Below are 18244 nucleotides of genomic sequence, written 5' to 3' on the forward strand. Positions count from 1 at the left end.
CTCAGACAAAAGTCTTGTCACTTCACAGAAATAATGTACAGTATAGAATATAAAGTCATGCTGCAGTGGAAAAAGAAAGAATCTTGGTTATGACTCCCATGAGCTTGAAGGACTGCATCCATAAATCTCTGCAATGACTCAAATCACTTATTAATAAAGTCATCTGGAATGGCAAAGAAAGCGTTCTTGCAGGACTCCAAGAGCTCATCAAGATTCTTTAGATTCATCTTCAATGCCTCCATCTTACCCTAGACATGCTCAATAATGTTCAAGTCTGGTGACTGGGCTGGCCAATCCTGGAGCACTTTGACTTTCTTTGCTCTCAGGAACTTTGATGTGGAGGCTGAAGTATATAGAGTGCTTTCCTGCTGGAGAATTTGCACTCCATTTGTTATTTGTAACTGGAGCTTTCAGATTAAAAAACATTTCTTATATTATAGTACTTTTTGTGTTGTTATTTTGACGTCAATGTCAATTTGATGTTGTTTCAAGTTTGTGACTTGGATGCAGGGAGGAAGTTTCTAAAATGACTGCGAGTATGGTTTGTAACCCTTCTGATCAAGCCAAAATAAGTAAGCATTAATTTTCATATTAAATATAAACAGTGGGGGAAAAAAGTATTGGACACGTTTTGTTTTTTCCAGGGAATAAAATTCCTAAAGGAGCTATTGACGTTGGAATTGAACCAGATTTTGATAAAAAAATTAAAATAAAATAAAAATACAAACATGGGAATTAAACAAAACAAAAAAATATTTTAAAAAATTAAGTTATGTTTAATAACAATGAAATGACACAAGGAGAAAGTATTGAACTACTAAAATCTATTTGATTATTTATATATATATATATATATATATATATATATATATATATATATATATATATATATATATATATATATATATATATATATATATAAACAGCTTTTTTGGCAGCTTAAAGATGCCTCCTATGCCATTCTATAACTTGATTTTCTTTCTCTAAAAGCATTTGAGAGTTTACTTGTGTTTTGGATCATTGTCTTGCTGAAATGTCCAACCTGTTATAATTTTCATCATCCTGCAAATGTAGATGCTGGACTAAAGCAGTAATATTAACTAACTGTAAAGAAAGGCAGAGACTTTCTTCATGTGTTCAATACTATTCCCTGTGTCATTTAATTGTAATACACATAACACATTTTGTTTGTTTTTTTACATGAATTTATTTGGTTGTTTTTACCATCTAGTGAAAATATCAAGTCAACAGCACCTTTAGAAATAAGTTTTCTGAGGAAAAAGGGTGATGTGAGGAATACTTATTTCCCCTCACTGTATATTTGCATTTCCTAGGCCAGGTTGTGCTGATTAGTCTCTTGTTTGTGTTGCCCAAGCTGGTTCATTATGTATTAAGTGACTAAAACCAGATGGACACCAGCATTCCATATTAGGTAAGTCATCTTAAACTTTTGATAAAGAGATTGTTAGACAGAATATCAGTTTAATTATGAAAAGATTAATGTAAAATAAAGTGTTCAAACTTTTAAAGTCTGACCATCAATGTCTTCCTGTAGCGGGTTTGGAACCAATCGGCAGTTGTCTGGACCGGGTGGAAGAAGATCGGGAATGCCATCATTGTCATCATCGTCATCACATTCATCTCCGATGCCATCCTTGTCCGTGTCCAGCTGGGAACTATTGATAACTGCAGGACAGTTGTCTCGAGAGTCCTGATGGCCATCTCCATCACTAAGAATGGAGAATGAAACATCGGATTGAACGTTCTGATTACGGTTGTAACCAAGGGAAATCTAATAGTTGCAGTTTTGTATTTACCTGTCTTTGTTGGTGTCACAAGGATCACCAATCAAGTCATTATCCACATCCGTCTGTGGAATAATGAAGGAGAATCAATCAAGGACCATGTTAGAAATGTTTTATATTTTGAGGCCTTAGTAACAGTGCAGGTCTCTTTTCACATCTACTTTTTAAGCATAGGTGGAGTTTGGTGTTTAGGGGTGAAGTTAAGTTTGCCAGTGAATAAAAACTATTTTCTATTTTTATTTTCTCATGTATTGTCATATTAGTAACCCAGGCTTACTCTGAACATGTACCCCTGTATACATTTCTAGAGAGCGCCAAATACATCACAGGAATTTCGTTTTTTGATTTGGCAAATACACCAGAAGCTGCTGTGTACTCTTTTAGAGATCTCAAATTTCTCTCACGAGTGTCATTCCCGCCTACTCCTCTCACGTAATCCACCAGAGGCTGCTGTCGACTGACTTACTGACCAAGCTCCTCCCTTCCCTGAAGCCAACCGATAGTGTTTTCAAAAGTACAGATTGACCAGCGCCAGGCCACTTCCCTAAACCTAACTGACCAGGAAAAAGAAAAGCCCTCGTTATTTTTTGGCTTTTGTTTCTGGAACAGTTCATCGCCAGACTCAAACCCAGTTGTCGCAGTCAAATACGCTCCACGTCACAAGTCTACCGACAAACACGGTGAGCCACTGGACAAACTGGTAACCGCTAACAGCTGTTCATATGGAAGCAGTCAGCTGGTAAGCGCCAGCTAGTAGTGTTCGTTTTAAAGACGAATTGCAGTCATACGTACCTCTAGCTACATGATTCGCGATCTCCAGAATTGAATATAGGGCAACTTTTTCAGAATGACTATGTTGTTTATATTAGTTATGGCATATTAACATTTTAGTAACACTTTACAATAAGGCTGTGTTAGTTAATGTATTTAGTAACAGGATTTTGTCACTTTGACAAAAGGCGGATTCTTCTACATTAGGTTGGTTTTTGTACCAGTCTTTGTTAATTGTAAATGTATTTTAAATGTAAAGTAAGTAGTAAAAGGCTACAAATGTAGGAAATGACATATATAGTGTGTCAAAAAATCAAATAAAAATCTGAGCTCATTTGCCGATAGGTGTGAATTCTAAGGCAAATATTTGAAACTCCGCTTTATTCCTATTAGTTGACCCACAAATTTTAATTCGGTTATTACTCACACTCATGCCGTTTTAATACTCCTGAGACCTTTGTTCATCTTCAAAACACAAATCTAAGAGCTCCCTCATCCTCCATAGTCAGCAATGAAGACATTAAGTCCAAAAAACGAACTAAAAACTACAGTATGTCAAAAGATTCCATGTGACTTGCTTGGTTTGAGATTTGTGGAGCTTTGCATCGATGGATTTGCTCTTCAGTGTTTGAACTCTCAGCAGTGAAAATTAAACCCCACAGAACTGAGATTAAACTCTGAAAACTGGACTGACACAGTTTCAATTTACTAGGAATTCTATGTTAAGCTGCTTTGACACAATCTGCATTGTAAAAGTGCTAGAGAAATAAAGATAAAGTGAAACTTCAGTGGTTCAACTGTAATTATTTGAAGGTTCAATTTCATGTGCCAAATAACTGTAAAAAAAACAACTTTAGTAAGTAAGTAAGTAAAGTTTATTTATAAAGCACATTTACTTCAGTTTGGCACTGACCAAAGTGCTGAACAAAACCATAGCACACACTCTAAAAGAGTAAAAGATAACAATAAAAGTAATAATAGGAATAAAAGTATTACAGCAACAACCACAATAAAGATTAAAAGCCTGGGAATGCAATAGAATAAAAATGTGTCTTAAGTCTGGACTTAAAAATAGAACTTTGGTCATCTATGCCTTCTACATCAACTCTAATGGCAATAAATCACACTGCAATACTGACTGTAGTAAAAGCGCACTCTGACCTGGTGCGGGAGAGAAGATATAAGTGTAAGAAGTCGTATTTACAGTATTTTGGTTCTTTAAAGTGTTAACCTAGCTCCATGTGTTTACACTTGAACAAATGAAGTCACGTAAAAATGTTTTGACAATGTTTTTTTTTTTTTTTTTCTGGACTTTAGACAAAGAGTGAGCTCTTGGAGTTCATCTAATACACTTACTTTGTGTTCCGAAGGTGAACAAAGGTCTCAGGGGATTGGAATAACATAAGGGTGAGTAATTGATAACAGAATTTTCATTTTTTTTAATGCTGGACTAACTGATTTTTGAGAGGGGTCTGGATGCAGACCTGGTGCAGTTGCAATCTGAGAAGTATGTATTGCTTTTTAATGCCCACACCTGACCCCACCCCTCACAGTAACTTCACAAGCTCCACTGTGCATGGTGTCTGACATTAAATCTCTTAGATATGCAATCTCAGCTTGCATCATCAAAGCTAATATTGAGATTTTTGTTTGCATGACTAAACCCATGAACACATTCTAAAATAGGGAATGTAGACCTGATCAGGATTGCGGATGTAGGGACAGCTGTCACAGGCGTCGCCGACATTATCTCCATCTCGATCCTTCTGGTCACGGTTTGGCACCTTTTTGCAGTTGTCATTATCGTTTTTGATCCCTGGACATCAAAACACAACTTATCAGCTGGACAAATGCAGGTATTAATGGATTACATGTACATAGTGTAGCGAGTCTACTGATGCCACATCGCCCTGGTCACAAATTCACCCCAGCTGGAACATCATCAGCACCGGATCGCTCACAGCTGGACCTCATCAGCCAGGGAGAGATAAAAGCCAGCCCCATACAGGAAGAGGATGAGCTTCATTTCCACATGACTCCCTGCGCTAACGCTTGCGTCTCTTTGTCTCTCCCACAGCCGAATCCAGCTCGTGACCGATCCAACACCAGAACTCTCACCAGCCTTCACCATCTCCCCGGAGCACTTGAGCACGCACCCCAAGAAGAGCACCCATTTAATCACTATATCACTTGTACATAAAGCACCCTCCGGGGCATTGTTTTTAACTCAACTCAACTGTGTTTGTGTTTTCCCTCTGCCTCTCTACAATAGTTATTTTAAAATTAAGAAGTTTGCAAAAGATGAAGCGATCTTTTGCATATTGTAGTGCAAATCAGCCACAAACAACCTGTGCTAAAGGCATTGTTCACCCTAAAATTAAAATATATGTACCTTTATCTCACACTCAAGTGATTCTAAACCTTTATTAATTTCTATTTTTCTGTTGAACACAAAATCAGATATTCTGGATTTAAAAACCAGCCATCAACATGCACAGTAGGAATGGACAAGCAAAATACAGTGGAAGTCAATGGCTGCTTTTCCCCCACATTTTCCTTTATGTTTAGCAGAAGAAAGAAACGTAGAGTGGAGTATGAGTAAACGATGGTAGAATTGTAATTTTTGGTGACCTATCCATTTAAGACATGATTTTTTGGTCATTAAATAATGGCGCAGATACAAATAAATGGACTCCTACACAATATCATGCTTGATTAATTTCAATTGTCTTCTTTTTATTTATGTTTCTACTGGAAAACTTTAACAAATGTATAAGATCATTAATTCATTCATTTTCTTTTCGTCTCAGTCCTTTATTTATCAGGGGTCACCACAGCGGAATGAACCACCAACTATTCCAGCAAAAGTTTTACACAGCGCATGCTCTTTCAGTTGTAACCCAGTACTGGGAAACACCCATACACACTAATTCACACACATACACTATGGCCAATTTAGTTGATTCAATTCACCTAAAGTGTATGTCATTAGACTGTAGGGGAAACCAGAGCACCCGGAGGAAACCCACGCAAACAGAGGGAGAACATGCATGCTACACACAGAAATGCCAACTGACCCCGCCGAGACTCAAACCAGCGACCTTCTTGCTGTGAGGCTACCACCGAGCCACCATGTCACCTCAATAGGTTCATCCACAAACTATTACTTAATCTGGTCCTCACTGTCTTTGTAAAGGCATGTGCTGTAATATGTCAGTTTGACATCAACAACTGATGAAGTACATACAATTCATTAAACACATTATACTTCCAAACCTCACTTTCGTCCCTCATTTTCATCCATGTCAAACAAAATTGTACAACATCACGACTAAGATCTAACATCCCAATGATGAACATATAAAAGTCTTACCGTCCCCATCAATGTCGTCATCGCATTCGTCACCCTGACCGTCAGCATCTGTGTCCTTCTGGTCGTTGTTTTTCACCAGACGGCAGTTATCACAAGCATCTCCATAATCATCCTGATCAGTGTTCTTCTGATTGACGTTAGGGACGAGCACACAGTTGTCCTGTCAGAGAAGTGAACAGCAGAGAGGGCATAACAAGGTCATTGGAGATTAGCATAGGTAATAGTAAAAGCATTGTAAGCTGCTTATCTGCATTCAAAAATATATTTTTGCAGGTTGTTCTAACTATTCATTTAAAATGAGCTGAATCAACACAATTCGTGAGTTTTTGGGGGGATATCTTAATTGTTTTATGTTCAATCCACTTAAATTCATTAATTCATTCATTTTCTTGTCAGCCTAGTCCCTTTATTAATCCGGGGTCGCCACAGCGGAATGAATCGCCAACTTATCCAGCAAGTTTTTACCCTTCCAGCCGCAACCCATCTCTGGGAAACATACACACACACACTCATACACTACGGACAATTTAGCCTACCCAGTTCACCTGTACTGCATGTCTTTGGACTGTGGGGGAAACCGGAGCACCCGGAGGAAACCCACGCGAACGCAGGGAGAACATGCAAACTGAGCATGTTCAGAAACGCAGAAACGCCAACTGAGCCGAGGCTCGAACCAGCGACCTTCTTGCTATAAGGCGACAACACTACCTACTGCGCCACTGCTTCGCCCTCCAGTTAAATTTGCAAAAAAAAATTAAGTTAACTTATTCGATTTGTGTTGGGACAACATGAAGAAAGTGTGTTGAACTATATGTGTTCCACATATTTCATTCACATTGTTCAAACACTAATTGATTATGTTAACTAAACAAGTGAAAGTGGATTGAACATAAAACAGTTAGACTACATTGGACATAGTAAAATATGCATACAAAGGTAAGATTGGTCAAAGTATAAAGCAGGTCGCACACCAGGAGCGCAGCTCAGTGAAGCGCAGCGTCGCGCCAACAGTGCCTTGCATTTTAGAATTCTAAACATAGGTTTCTATTAGGGTACACACAGAAGCGCCGCAAGTTGGCGGCGCCCAGCCACAACTCAGGACACAGTTCATATTTCTGCTGCACCAAAGAGCGCTCTAAAGGCTTTCCTACCACGTTTTATTTTTTTAGAACTATATTATATTGTTATTCATTCATTCATTCGTTCGTTCGTTCATTCGTTCGTTCATTTTTGTTTGGCTTCGTCCTTTATTTATCAGGTATCACCAAAACAGAATGAAATGCCAACTATTATATTATATTATATTATATTATATTATATTATATTATATTATATTATATTATATTATATTATATTATATTATACTATATTATATTATTTTATATTATATTATATTATATTATTTTATATTATATTATTTTATATTATATTATATTATATTATATCATTTTATATTATTTTATTTTATATTATATTATATTACTTTATATTATATTATATTATATTATATTATATTATTTTATATTATATTATATTATATTATATTATATTATTTTATATTATATTTTATTATATTATATCATTTTATATTATTTTATTTTATATTATATTATATTATATTATATTATATTATATTATATTATATTATATTATATTATATTATATTATATTATTTTATTTTATATTATATTATATTATATTATATTATATTATATTATATTATATTATATTATATTATATTATTTGCTTTGAAGCATGCTAACATGAGACTACATTGGAATCAATAATAGAGTTTTAAATCAGGTTTGAGAATCATAGTTGCATGTATAGAATTTAGATCGGTTCCTTATGAGTTAAGATGTTTAAATCGAAGGTAAGAGGCAACTTGCTAGTAACTTTCACCCAGATCTTACAAGGAAATGTAACAAATTTACATAATGGCAGTAAAGTGGTTAATTTATATACATTCACATGATTTTATTCCCACAAAAACATAACCTTTTTTTAAAAGATCTGAGAAGATCATATAGATCTGAAATGGGGTGACCTCTGACCTCTATGTTAAGAATCCCATCGCCATCAGCATCATCATCGCATGCATCACCAATGTTATCCTTGTCGGCATCCTCTTGGCCAGAGTTTGGAACAGTGAGGCAGTTGTCCTAAAAAAAGCATTTTTATTTAGATAAGCACATATCATTTATAGGTTTTCCTTTTATTGTTACTTAACTGTTAGTTCAATCAATTTTTGTTTGTTTACCTTTGCACAGTTTCTTTCCACACATTCCAACTTTTCATCAGGGAAGCCATCGATATCGGTGTCAGTTCCACATAAGTATCCATTCCCAGCCCATCCAACGCCACACTAAAACAGACGATGTCATTTAGACGCATCTGTTAATCAGTTTGTTTCCATTGCGTCTGTGAAACTTGCTCATTGACTTACTGCACACTCAATCTGTCCATCACGGTGAACAATGCATTCTGCACTGGCATGGCATGGATTGGGCTGACCGTTACCACATGTCCGCTCAGCTTTGCACCCTTTGACCTGATCCCCAACAAAACCAGCATTACAGCGGCCACAGCGAAAAGAACCCTGCAACACGCAACAATTCACAATAACAAGGAGAATTATATCAATCAATCAATCAGTCAGTCAATCAATCAATCAATCAAAGGCCTTTATTTCTCACATATAAATCCATGTAGTCGCATACACTGTCATATAGTGAAATTATACAAAACTGTATAATAACATATAATGACAATGACACACACATGCCTTGTGTACTTGTAATTCAAAAATAATACTTACTGTGGTCTTTTGACATTCAAATTTACCACATTTTTCCCATGAGGGCTGGGTTTAGAAGTAGGAATAGTGTAAGGCATTATAATATTTGTGTTTGTTTGTGTTTAAGTGACAGGTGCATTTGTGCCTAGTATGGATGCATACAATAAGCTTTGAAAATTAGATTAAAACAAGATCATGATTTAGGAATTTGTCAAATCAATTTTATTGTATATCACGGTTGTGGCTAAGTCAGTGGCATTGCGAGGGGGGGGCTTTGGGGGCTTAAGCCTCTGGGGCCTCATGTACGAAGACTTGCGTTGAAATAATAATAATTAAAACAATAATAAAATTATTAATAATAATACTAAAACATTGCGTACACACAAAGCTGTAAGTGTGCGTGCGCAGTAAAAAAATTCAGATGCATGAAACACTGCGTACGCGGAATCCCACGCATATTCTCTTTGTACATCTGAATTAACAAGCGCAAAACCCCTCCCTGCCTCCTCCCCCGTATGAATATGCTAATGACTCTACTTTTTTCAAAACCAAACGAAAAAGCAACGGCAAAAACAAGCAAGAAGAGAAACTTTGAACAGAATGTGAATTGGAGGTGTGCCTAGGACAGGGATGGACAAACTCGGTCCTGGAGGGCCGGTGTCCTGCACAGTTTAGCTCCAACACTAATCAAACACACCTGAACAAGCTGATCAGTGTCTTCAAGATCACTAGAAACCTACAAGCAGGTGTGTTTGAGTAAAGTTGGAGCTAAAATGTGCAGGACACTGGCCCTCCAGGACCGAGTTTGCCAACCCCTGGCCTAGGAGGTAAACTGGAGAAAAACTGTGTTATTTGCAAGTTTGTCCTCGAGAATTAATAACAAAAGAAAAAAAAGTGGGACAGCTGACGAGGGTAACGCAGTGGGGTCTCGTTGGACACCTCGTTGGAATGAGCTAATTAAGTGATAGTCGAGCGGACATCAGCAGCATGTGTGGCGTAGCTCTAAAGCGCATGGCATTATGTTTTGACACTATCATTCATAAACTCGGTTCAACTCCGGCGTCTAATGATCTTATTTTTCTCTTTTCCCCATTACATATTAGATTTTGCCTACTCTTCATCACGAGAAACACGAGGAAAAAAAACAGCATGACCAGCCAAGCCAGGCTGGGAGTCCAGCCAAAGCCAGCAATGTCCAGCTAAAACCAGGCTGGTCAGGCTGGTTTTAGCTGGATTTAGCTGGTCATTTTCCAGCCTGACCAGCTAAGACCAGGCTGGAAATGGCTGGAAACCAGCCTGGATATGGCCAAAACCCCTCTAAAACCAGGCTGGTCAACCAGCTAAAACCAGCCAACCATCAAGCTGGATTTTTCAGCAGGGATGTATTTTGTTGTCCAGTGTAATTGTGATGTCCATGTTAAATAACTAATATTACACCACCAGAATGAGATCGAGATTATAATACTTCACTCACCGGTGTGTTGATGCAGTTAGAGTTCTCCACGCAGCCTCCATTTGAATTCGCGCACTCGTTAATGTCTGTGCAGACCTGCATAAGAAGTTTCCATTTAATTGTTAACATTTTAATTTCCTGCTATTCAAACGAGTAAAACATTCTCAGTTCAAAAATCTGATACCTGTTTATTAGCCGATGCATAGGCGATTCCAACCCCCTGCACCTGTTGACCCATGTACCCAGCAGGACAGGGGCCACAGCGAAACCCAGGTGATGTGTTAATGCATCTCACCCCCATGTGACATGGGATTACAGTACACTATACACAAAAAAGAGCATAGAAAAAACTTAGTGCACAATAAACAATATCAAATCTAGGGCTGTAGTTTGTGGCATGACATTCAAGTGAAATCGTAATAGTTAGCCACTTTTTTAGACAATTCTTCATGAGATTGCACTTCCCCTTCAGAGTGCATAGAGCATAGGGAGGCTTACTAATGATTGGAATATACCCCAAATTCAGCTCAGGCAGCCCACAAACCTCGTCAACGTCCTCACAGTGAGTTCCATCTCCCGTCATGCCTGCTGGGCATGCGCCACACTTGATGCCGTTGGGTGTAACAATGCATTCCACACCAGAGTGGCAGGGGTTGGGATCACATGAAGGCTGCAGATCTGCTGGTCTCATGCCTAAAGAGACACAAGAGAGAAAGAATATCCAAACTTTAGCAGATACACTCTGGATTATGGATCTCAGTTGAAGTTGAGCTTAGAATTTCTCACCACAGGCTTCACACTCCATGACCGTGTTCTTCAGGAAAACTATTTCCTGTATCTGCAAAACAGAATTCATCTCAGTTTGTGGGTTAAAGACATCCAGCTTTGCAGCCTGAATCAACTGAGATCAAATTAAATTGAACAATTGCAAATAAAGTGTGAACTTCAATGTTTTAAATGATATTTGAGAAAATGCTGGGTTAAAATACGAGTAAAAATATTCATGTGTAGAAGTGAAGTTTTACATATATGTATTGGAAATTATTTGGCAGGCTTTTTGATTTGGTTTGTGATTTACCTGTTGCTTGAGTAGTTCTTTGATTTCAGCAAGCTCCTGGTTTGTGCCTTTAATCTGTTTGATAATCTCTCCATCTGTACAGAACAATGCAGAATTGTCAGAATTGTCAACACAAATAAATTGTTTGCAACAGTTCTGCATGCAACAATTTTTCAGTGTACAATGCTGGGTTCCACACAATTCCTTCATGTTGTCCCAACACAAATCAATTAAGTTGACTCAATTTTTGTTTTTACAAATTTAAGTGAATTGAACATGAATCTACCAAGTTCTTTCCCCCCACAATTGTGTTAATTCAGCTAATTTTTTAAATAAGTAGTTTGAACATGCAGCAGAAATCATTGTTTAAGTGTGACTGTGAAAAATGCTGGGTTCCGCACAATACTTTCATGTTGTCCAAACACAAATCTATTGAGTTAACCCAATTCTTTTAGCAAATTTAAGTGGATTGAACATAAACAATTAAGTTGTCCCCCAAAAAAGCTCGTTTCAAATAAGTGGTTTGAACAAGCAACAAAAAAATATTTTGCGCATCGATGGATTTGCTCTTCAGTGTTTGCACTTTCAGAAGTGAAAATAAAACCACACAGAACTGAACTAAACTGAACTTCAACTCTGAAAACTGGACTGACACGGTTTCAATTTACTAGAACTTCTTTGTTAAGCTGCTTTGACACAATCTGCTTTGTAAAAGGCGCTATAGAAAATAAAGATGAATTGAATACTATTATTTCTGAGAGTGTAGAAAGACAGATATAGAGGTCTGGAAGGACTTGAGGGGGAGTTCATCTTTCTAAGGAACTCTACATTTAAGAACATATGAAAAATAAACTACACAAGAACAAAAGCCGAGCTTCATGATTAATGCTTGTAAAGCTCTGCTCACGATATAATGACTTTACCTGCAGGCCCTGTGGATGGCTTTCAGCATCTGACATTACAGCAGCCCGGACTTTAGTATTATAGTAATATGCCAATAACTTCTTTTGTGTCTTTCCCTGAAAACACGAGTGTTTATGATGTGCGCCAATCCATGTTGCTTTGCTCAGAACTGATGGCGGGTTCTGTTTTCTTTGTTTAAGCGTGGCCATAACATGTAATCTAAACATCATGCTTCACTTTTGATTAATCTCATGGGTGAACATGCTTTTATGACAGCAGATAAACTGTTACAGTCGTGATTTATGAGGTCTTTTTTTTAAGAGACCCGGGAGCAGAAATGCGAGAAACATTTCTTGTTTGGCAAAAGTTGAGCTTTTCTTCATTGCTGAAAGCAGCAAATGTTAACAAGGACAACAGCACCAAAAGATCTAAGACAAAAACTTAAAAGTAGGGGCTTTCTGTTCGAGGTTCCCGTCCCCTGAGGGCTGTCCACCCAAAACAGAAGGGAAGTGTGCTCTTTCCATTAGTGGCAGCAGTGTTTCCATATGCATTCCAGACATCCATGAGCTCAACTTATCAGTTGTTCATCTAGCCTATAGATGGTTACTTCAATTTGGTCTCCATCCTGCAACTTCTTGGAATGTAAATGTTACGTTGTGCCAAAAACAGCTCCTCACTTCTGTGAAATTGAAGAGTTGAGATGCAAAAACCTCTAAATGCCGTCTGAAATTTTCCTCTAAGATGAGCATTTTTATCAGGCTCCTGTGTGTATTTTCAGTAATATCACTTTTATGGCAAGGAATAAGTCCTTCATCTGGTCTTTAAAGTGAAATATCTCAACATAAACAAAAGAGGCTGAGAAAAATGTTTATTTTTGATGGAATTACGAAATTTTAATGCCACTTATAGGTCTTGACTTTGCAAATTTCCACAGTATATATATATATATATATATATATATATATATATATATATATATATATATATATATATATATATATATATATATATATATATGTATGTATGTATGTATGTATGTATGTATACATATATATATATATATATATATATATATACATACATATATATATACATATTTATACATATATTTACATATATATACATATACACACACACACACAGTTGAAGTCAGAATTATTAGCCCCCCTTTGAATTGTTTTTCTTTTTGAAATATTTCCAAAATTATGTTTAATGGAGCAAGGAAATTTTCACAGTATGTCTGATAATATTTTTTCTTCTGGAGAAAGTCTTATTTGTTTTATTTCGGCTAGAATAAAAGCAGTTTTTAATTTTTAAACACCATTTTAAGGACAAAATTATTAGCCCCTTTAAGCTATTTATTTTTTTCGATAGTCTACAGAACAAACCATCTGTATACAATAACTTACCTAAGTACCCTAACCAGCATATTTAACCTAATTAACCTAGTTAAGCATTTAAATGTCACTTTAAGCTGTATAGAAGTGTCTTGAAAAATATCTAGTCAAATATTTACTGTCATCATAGCAAAGATAAAATAAATCAGTTATTAGAAATGAGTTATTAAAACTATTATGTTTAGAAATGTGCAGAATAAACTTCTCTCCGGTAAAAAATAATTAAGGAAAAAATAAACAAGCGGTCTAATAATTCAGGGGGGCTAATAATTCTGACTTTAACTGTATATGTTTAATTGATCATGATAGCTTGTAGCTCATCAAACAATATCTGTTTAAACGAAGATACATAGCTTAAACCTTTCTAAAAATCACTGTAAAAAGTAATAAAAATCAAAAATACAAGACTGATACTACAAATAATATAGAGGAATGTAAATATTCTTTGGAATAACCTCACAGTGCATGTTAAATCTTCCACTGTTGAGACATAAAACCTCACAAACACAAAGAAAAACCATTAACACTACTTTGTCAATATCTATGTTTCCATCCACCAATTCTTATGTGCATTTTGGAAATGTTCCCATAATGCACATAAAAAACGTATGCGCACAGCTGAGTAGGATAAACTTTTTATTCAAAAAGAAAAAATGCTCATAAACTATGATGGAAACACTTTTACCAAACAAATTCCAGTATGTGCATTAAAACAAGTAATGTAATTTTGTTTTAAGAGATTGTAAAACATCTGAAATGTTGTTTTGGTCACTGTCATTTTAAACCGCCTTCACTGTTTCAGTATTATTGTTATTATTTTAATAATGACCTCCAGAACTGTCAGGAGTGTCTGTGTTCCATGTCCCACGCCTTCAAACGCCACCTAGAGTTCATTGCGTGTCTGTATTGTTTTCTGAGGCGCAAGTCATTCCTTAAATAAATAAAACATCGACGCAGCTTCTATTAATGTTAATTTCCATCAAAATCGAATGCAAACGTGTGGAAAAATCAACTAACCTCTAGATATTCCTTGAGCAGAAACCAGAGCGCTGTGCAGATAGAAGTAACAGCTGAAGCAGAGACTCCACAGCATGTTCAGGGTCTGCGTCTGAGCAGGGCAACAGATCTGAGGTTCTGAGTGTGTGTCTGTGTCTGTGTCTGCTCTGCTTTTATACCACACGCCTCTGACGTCAGCTGCAGTCTGGATCTTCACACATCACACCTTTCATTCCGTTCCAAGGTTCGCATGCAAAGTAAAAAAAAAAAAAAAATTGGATTTGAGTCTCAAATAAAAACACAAACACACAAACACACACACACACACACACACACACACACACACACACACACACACACACACACACAAGCAATGATCAAGGGCTGCTTGTTCGACTTTTCTCAGTGTTATGAGAAAATACCAGTGTGTCGGGTTGTGTAAATGCTTTCCCGCCACTCCGAAATGCTTAACTTTATCATTTGCTTTAAAACTTTAAGGAATGTTCTAAAGTAAATTTCAGTCTAATTCAAAAATAAATACAAGGGTGATTTTAATAACTACACTGTAGAAATGCTTTTTATTCATTTTTCTTCAGCTTAGTCCCTTTATTCATCAGGGGTCACCACAGCAGAATGAACCGCCAACTTATCCAGCATATGCTTTACGCAGCGGATACCCTTTCAGCTGCAACCCAGTACTGGGAAACACCCATACACTGTCACATTCACACACATACGCTACGGCTAATTTAGTTTACTCAATTCACCTATAGTGCATGTCTTAGGACTGTGGGGGAAACCAGAACACCCGGAGGAAACCCATGTGAACAAGGGGAGAACATGCAAACTCCACACAGAAATCCCAGCCAGGACTCGAACCAGCGACCTTCTTGCTGTGATGCGACATTGCTAACCACTGAGCCACCGTGCACCACTTTTTAAGACAAGCAAAAAATTTATTTTTTGGCCTTTATTATATAGGACAGTATTAGATAGGACAGGAAGCGAAGTGGAAGAGAGAGAGAGGGGGGTAGGGTCTGGAAATGTCCTCAAGCCAGGATTTGAACTCGGGACGCCCTGACGTTCTACTGCACCATGTGTCGACACGCTAACCACCAGGCTATTGCGCCGACAAATATAGTCTTTTTAAGTAATAATACGGCAAAGTTGCAACCCAGGCTCATTCTGAAATTGTACTCCTGTGGACGTTTCTGGAGGCCACGAAATGCGTCCCGGGAGGTACATATTTTTGCAGTTTTTGTTTTTATGAATCTACGAAAGGCCGCTGTGTATGCTTTTTCATATCTTAAGTTTCTCTTGTGAGTGCCGTTCGTGCCCGCTGTTCTCACGTAAACTCACCAGAGGACGCTGTCGACTGACTGTCTGTCTGACTGACTGATTGAATGACTGACTGGCCGAACGACCAATCGACTGACCCACCCTCCTCCTTCACTAAACCCAACCAATTTTACAGATTGACCCGCCCACTCACCCACTTCCCTAAACCCAACCAACAGTTTACAAAAGAAGTCCAGAAAAAAAGCCCTTTTTAGCACGTTTTCAGATTTTACGACATTCGCGATCTCCAGTGATGTATACAGGGCTACGTTTTCAGAATGAGCCTATGTTTGCAGTTATATATATATATATATATATATATATATATATATATATATATATATACATACATACATGTGTGTGTGTACGTGTTTTTGTGACATATCAGGACACAAATCTGTATAATGACATAGGTATGACACAGGTATTACAAAAAGCAGGTGAAATATGAGGACACTGGTGACGTCCTCATTTCTCAAAATGCTTATAAATCCCACAGGATGAGTTTAATCAGAGTAAAGCTGGACACTGACTCCTGTGATGGTTGGGTTTAGGGGTGGGGTGTGGGCAATATAATATACGATTTGGGCTGTGTAAAATGAATGGAAGTCTATGTAATGTACCCAATTTTCACAAAAACAAACATGTGTGTGTTTGTGTGTGTGTGTGTTTTTATGATTTTATGATCAATATTATTAGCCCTGTTAAAAAAGTATTGATTCAACTGGCTACGAAACAAACCACTGTTGTCCTATGACTTGCCTAATTTACTCGAATAAATTAATCAAATTACCATAGTTAACCCTTTAAATCTGCACGTTAAGCTGAATGCTAGCATTTTGCTAATTAAAAATTAACATATTATGTAGTCATCATGGCAAAGACAAAATAAATTAGTCATTAGAAATTAAGCTAACTCTTTTGTTCAAGTCACAACTCATGCTGTTAACAACTGACCTACTATTGTTATATTAACACTTCTTTGGTCGTTATAAACAATGATTTTATCCTACATCTCTAATCCTCCCCTAAACACAACTTCCATCTTACTATTAATAAGTCGCTAATTAGCCATTTATTAAGCTAATAGTCTTAGTTAATGGTTTGTTAAAAGTGTGAATCGTGACTTGTAACTAATGTGATTGTGAAATGAGTTATTAAAAATGTAATGTTTAAATATATATTTGAAGAAATCTCTCTGTTAACTTCCAATGTATTACACATAAATGTTTCCAGCTTCTTGATTAATCCATGCTACAAGTAACGCTAAAAAAATTAGGTCCAACCCAGAAGTAGCATGTTAAAGTGTTCACTGAAGGTTTAAAGGGCCATGAAACCCCCTCGTTTCAGCAGGGTGTTTTCACACCTCTACTTTGGAAAACGTCAGAAAAGTGGGCGTGTCCAGCTCTGTTTAGGGGGTAATGTCGGAGGAAGAAAAGTGGGATGGTGTGGAAGTGTCTATTTGGGCACGCGCAAGTTTCAGAGTCAAAATACACACACAAACACACAGGAGAAAGTGATGGTGTTAAACCTACATGGACATCTGTAGTGGAATTATTTGCCAAATTATTAAATGGTGGACTTTAACTGCAGTTTGGCTCTTTCATTCAGGGAATTCATTCATGCTCCTCACGACAAACGAGATATTTGATTCGAGGAACTGCTCTAAGCGTGTATTTTTCATGCAATGTTTGATACCGCACGGCGAATGAGAGGAAAAAAAAAACCTCAGCATTTCCCGGAAACTTAGATGCACATGGCAGGTAGCGTCAGAAAGCCGCGTGTGTTATTCCGGTCACAAAATGCAGTGAAAATCCCTCACGAGGTTAAAGTTTGGTTGTGGTGCTAACATGTTTACACTCGGTGCAATAGTTTGTTCGATACGAACAAACTGAATAAACAAAGAGCACTGGTCACTCACTTACCAAATCTGTAGAGGCAGGACAATCACCAGCAACTAGAGCCGCGTCTTTATAAAGAGAAGACTACAAGCAAATCCGGATCTCAGCGTTTGCAGATGAGAACAGCTCTCAGGTAAACAATGTGCCTCCTTAGACACGTAAGTTATTGTTGTCGCGCGTCGCGCACACTGTTAATCCACACGTGAGTCCAGCTGCGCTCTATCAGAGAGAAAATGAAAACAAAACTTAACTGCAGCAAACTATAAAAGCAGCACTTCACGCTTGTTTTGCCAACACAACGTGGCGTCTCTGTCGTCTAAACACTGTGACAGTAATGAATATTAATGAAGTTGCACAATAGAGCGCGCTGATTGGTTTGAACCAAGTCTTACTCATGCATTAATGCATCACACTGTAAGACGTAATAAGACTCACTCTGGCACAGACGCCCAG

General features: G+C 37.2%; 2 protein-coding genes across 6 annotated transcripts in view; one reads left to right on the forward strand and one right to left on the reverse strand.

Moving 5' to 3' along the window:
• The window catches only part of comp (cartilage oligomeric matrix protein), a 29622-nt gene extending 14919 nt beyond the window's left edge, over positions 1 to 14703 (reverse strand). The window contains exons 1-13 of one of the 4 annotated variants that reach the window (XR_015501723.1): positions 14574 to 14700; positions 11278 to 11351; positions 10989 to 11037; positions 10744 to 10892; positions 10384 to 10521; positions 10221 to 10295; positions 8396 to 8548; positions 8210 to 8314; positions 8004 to 8111; positions 5950 to 6109; positions 4274 to 4392; positions 1818 to 1870; positions 1537 to 1730 (exon numbers count right to left, since the gene is read on the reverse strand). Coding sequence is in view for 2 of the 4 variants with exons in the window: in NM_001326350.4 (NP_001313279.2) it covers positions 1537 to 1730; positions 1818 to 1870; positions 4274 to 4392; positions 5950 to 6109; positions 8004 to 8111; positions 8210 to 8314; positions 8396 to 8548; positions 10221 to 10295; positions 10384 to 10521; positions 10744 to 10892; positions 10986 to 11037; positions 11278 to 11351; positions 14574 to 14649 (1456 nt within the window). In the remaining 2 variants the exon portion in view is untranslated. 4 annotated transcript variants of the gene reach the window in all.
• Positions 1 to 18244, forward strand: part of ranbp3a (RAN binding protein 3a) — a 1280039-nt gene that overhangs the window by 1033655 nt on the left and 228140 nt on the right. The gene's annotated exons all lie outside the window — the stretch shown is intronic.

Source organism: Danio rerio, chromosome 11 (assembly GCF_052040795.2).
Source record: "Danio rerio strain M-AB ecotype USA chromosome 11, GRCz13ab, whole genome shotgun sequence".
NCBI classification, from domain to species: Eukaryota; Metazoa; Chordata; class Actinopteri; order Cypriniformes; family Danionidae; genus Danio; species Danio rerio.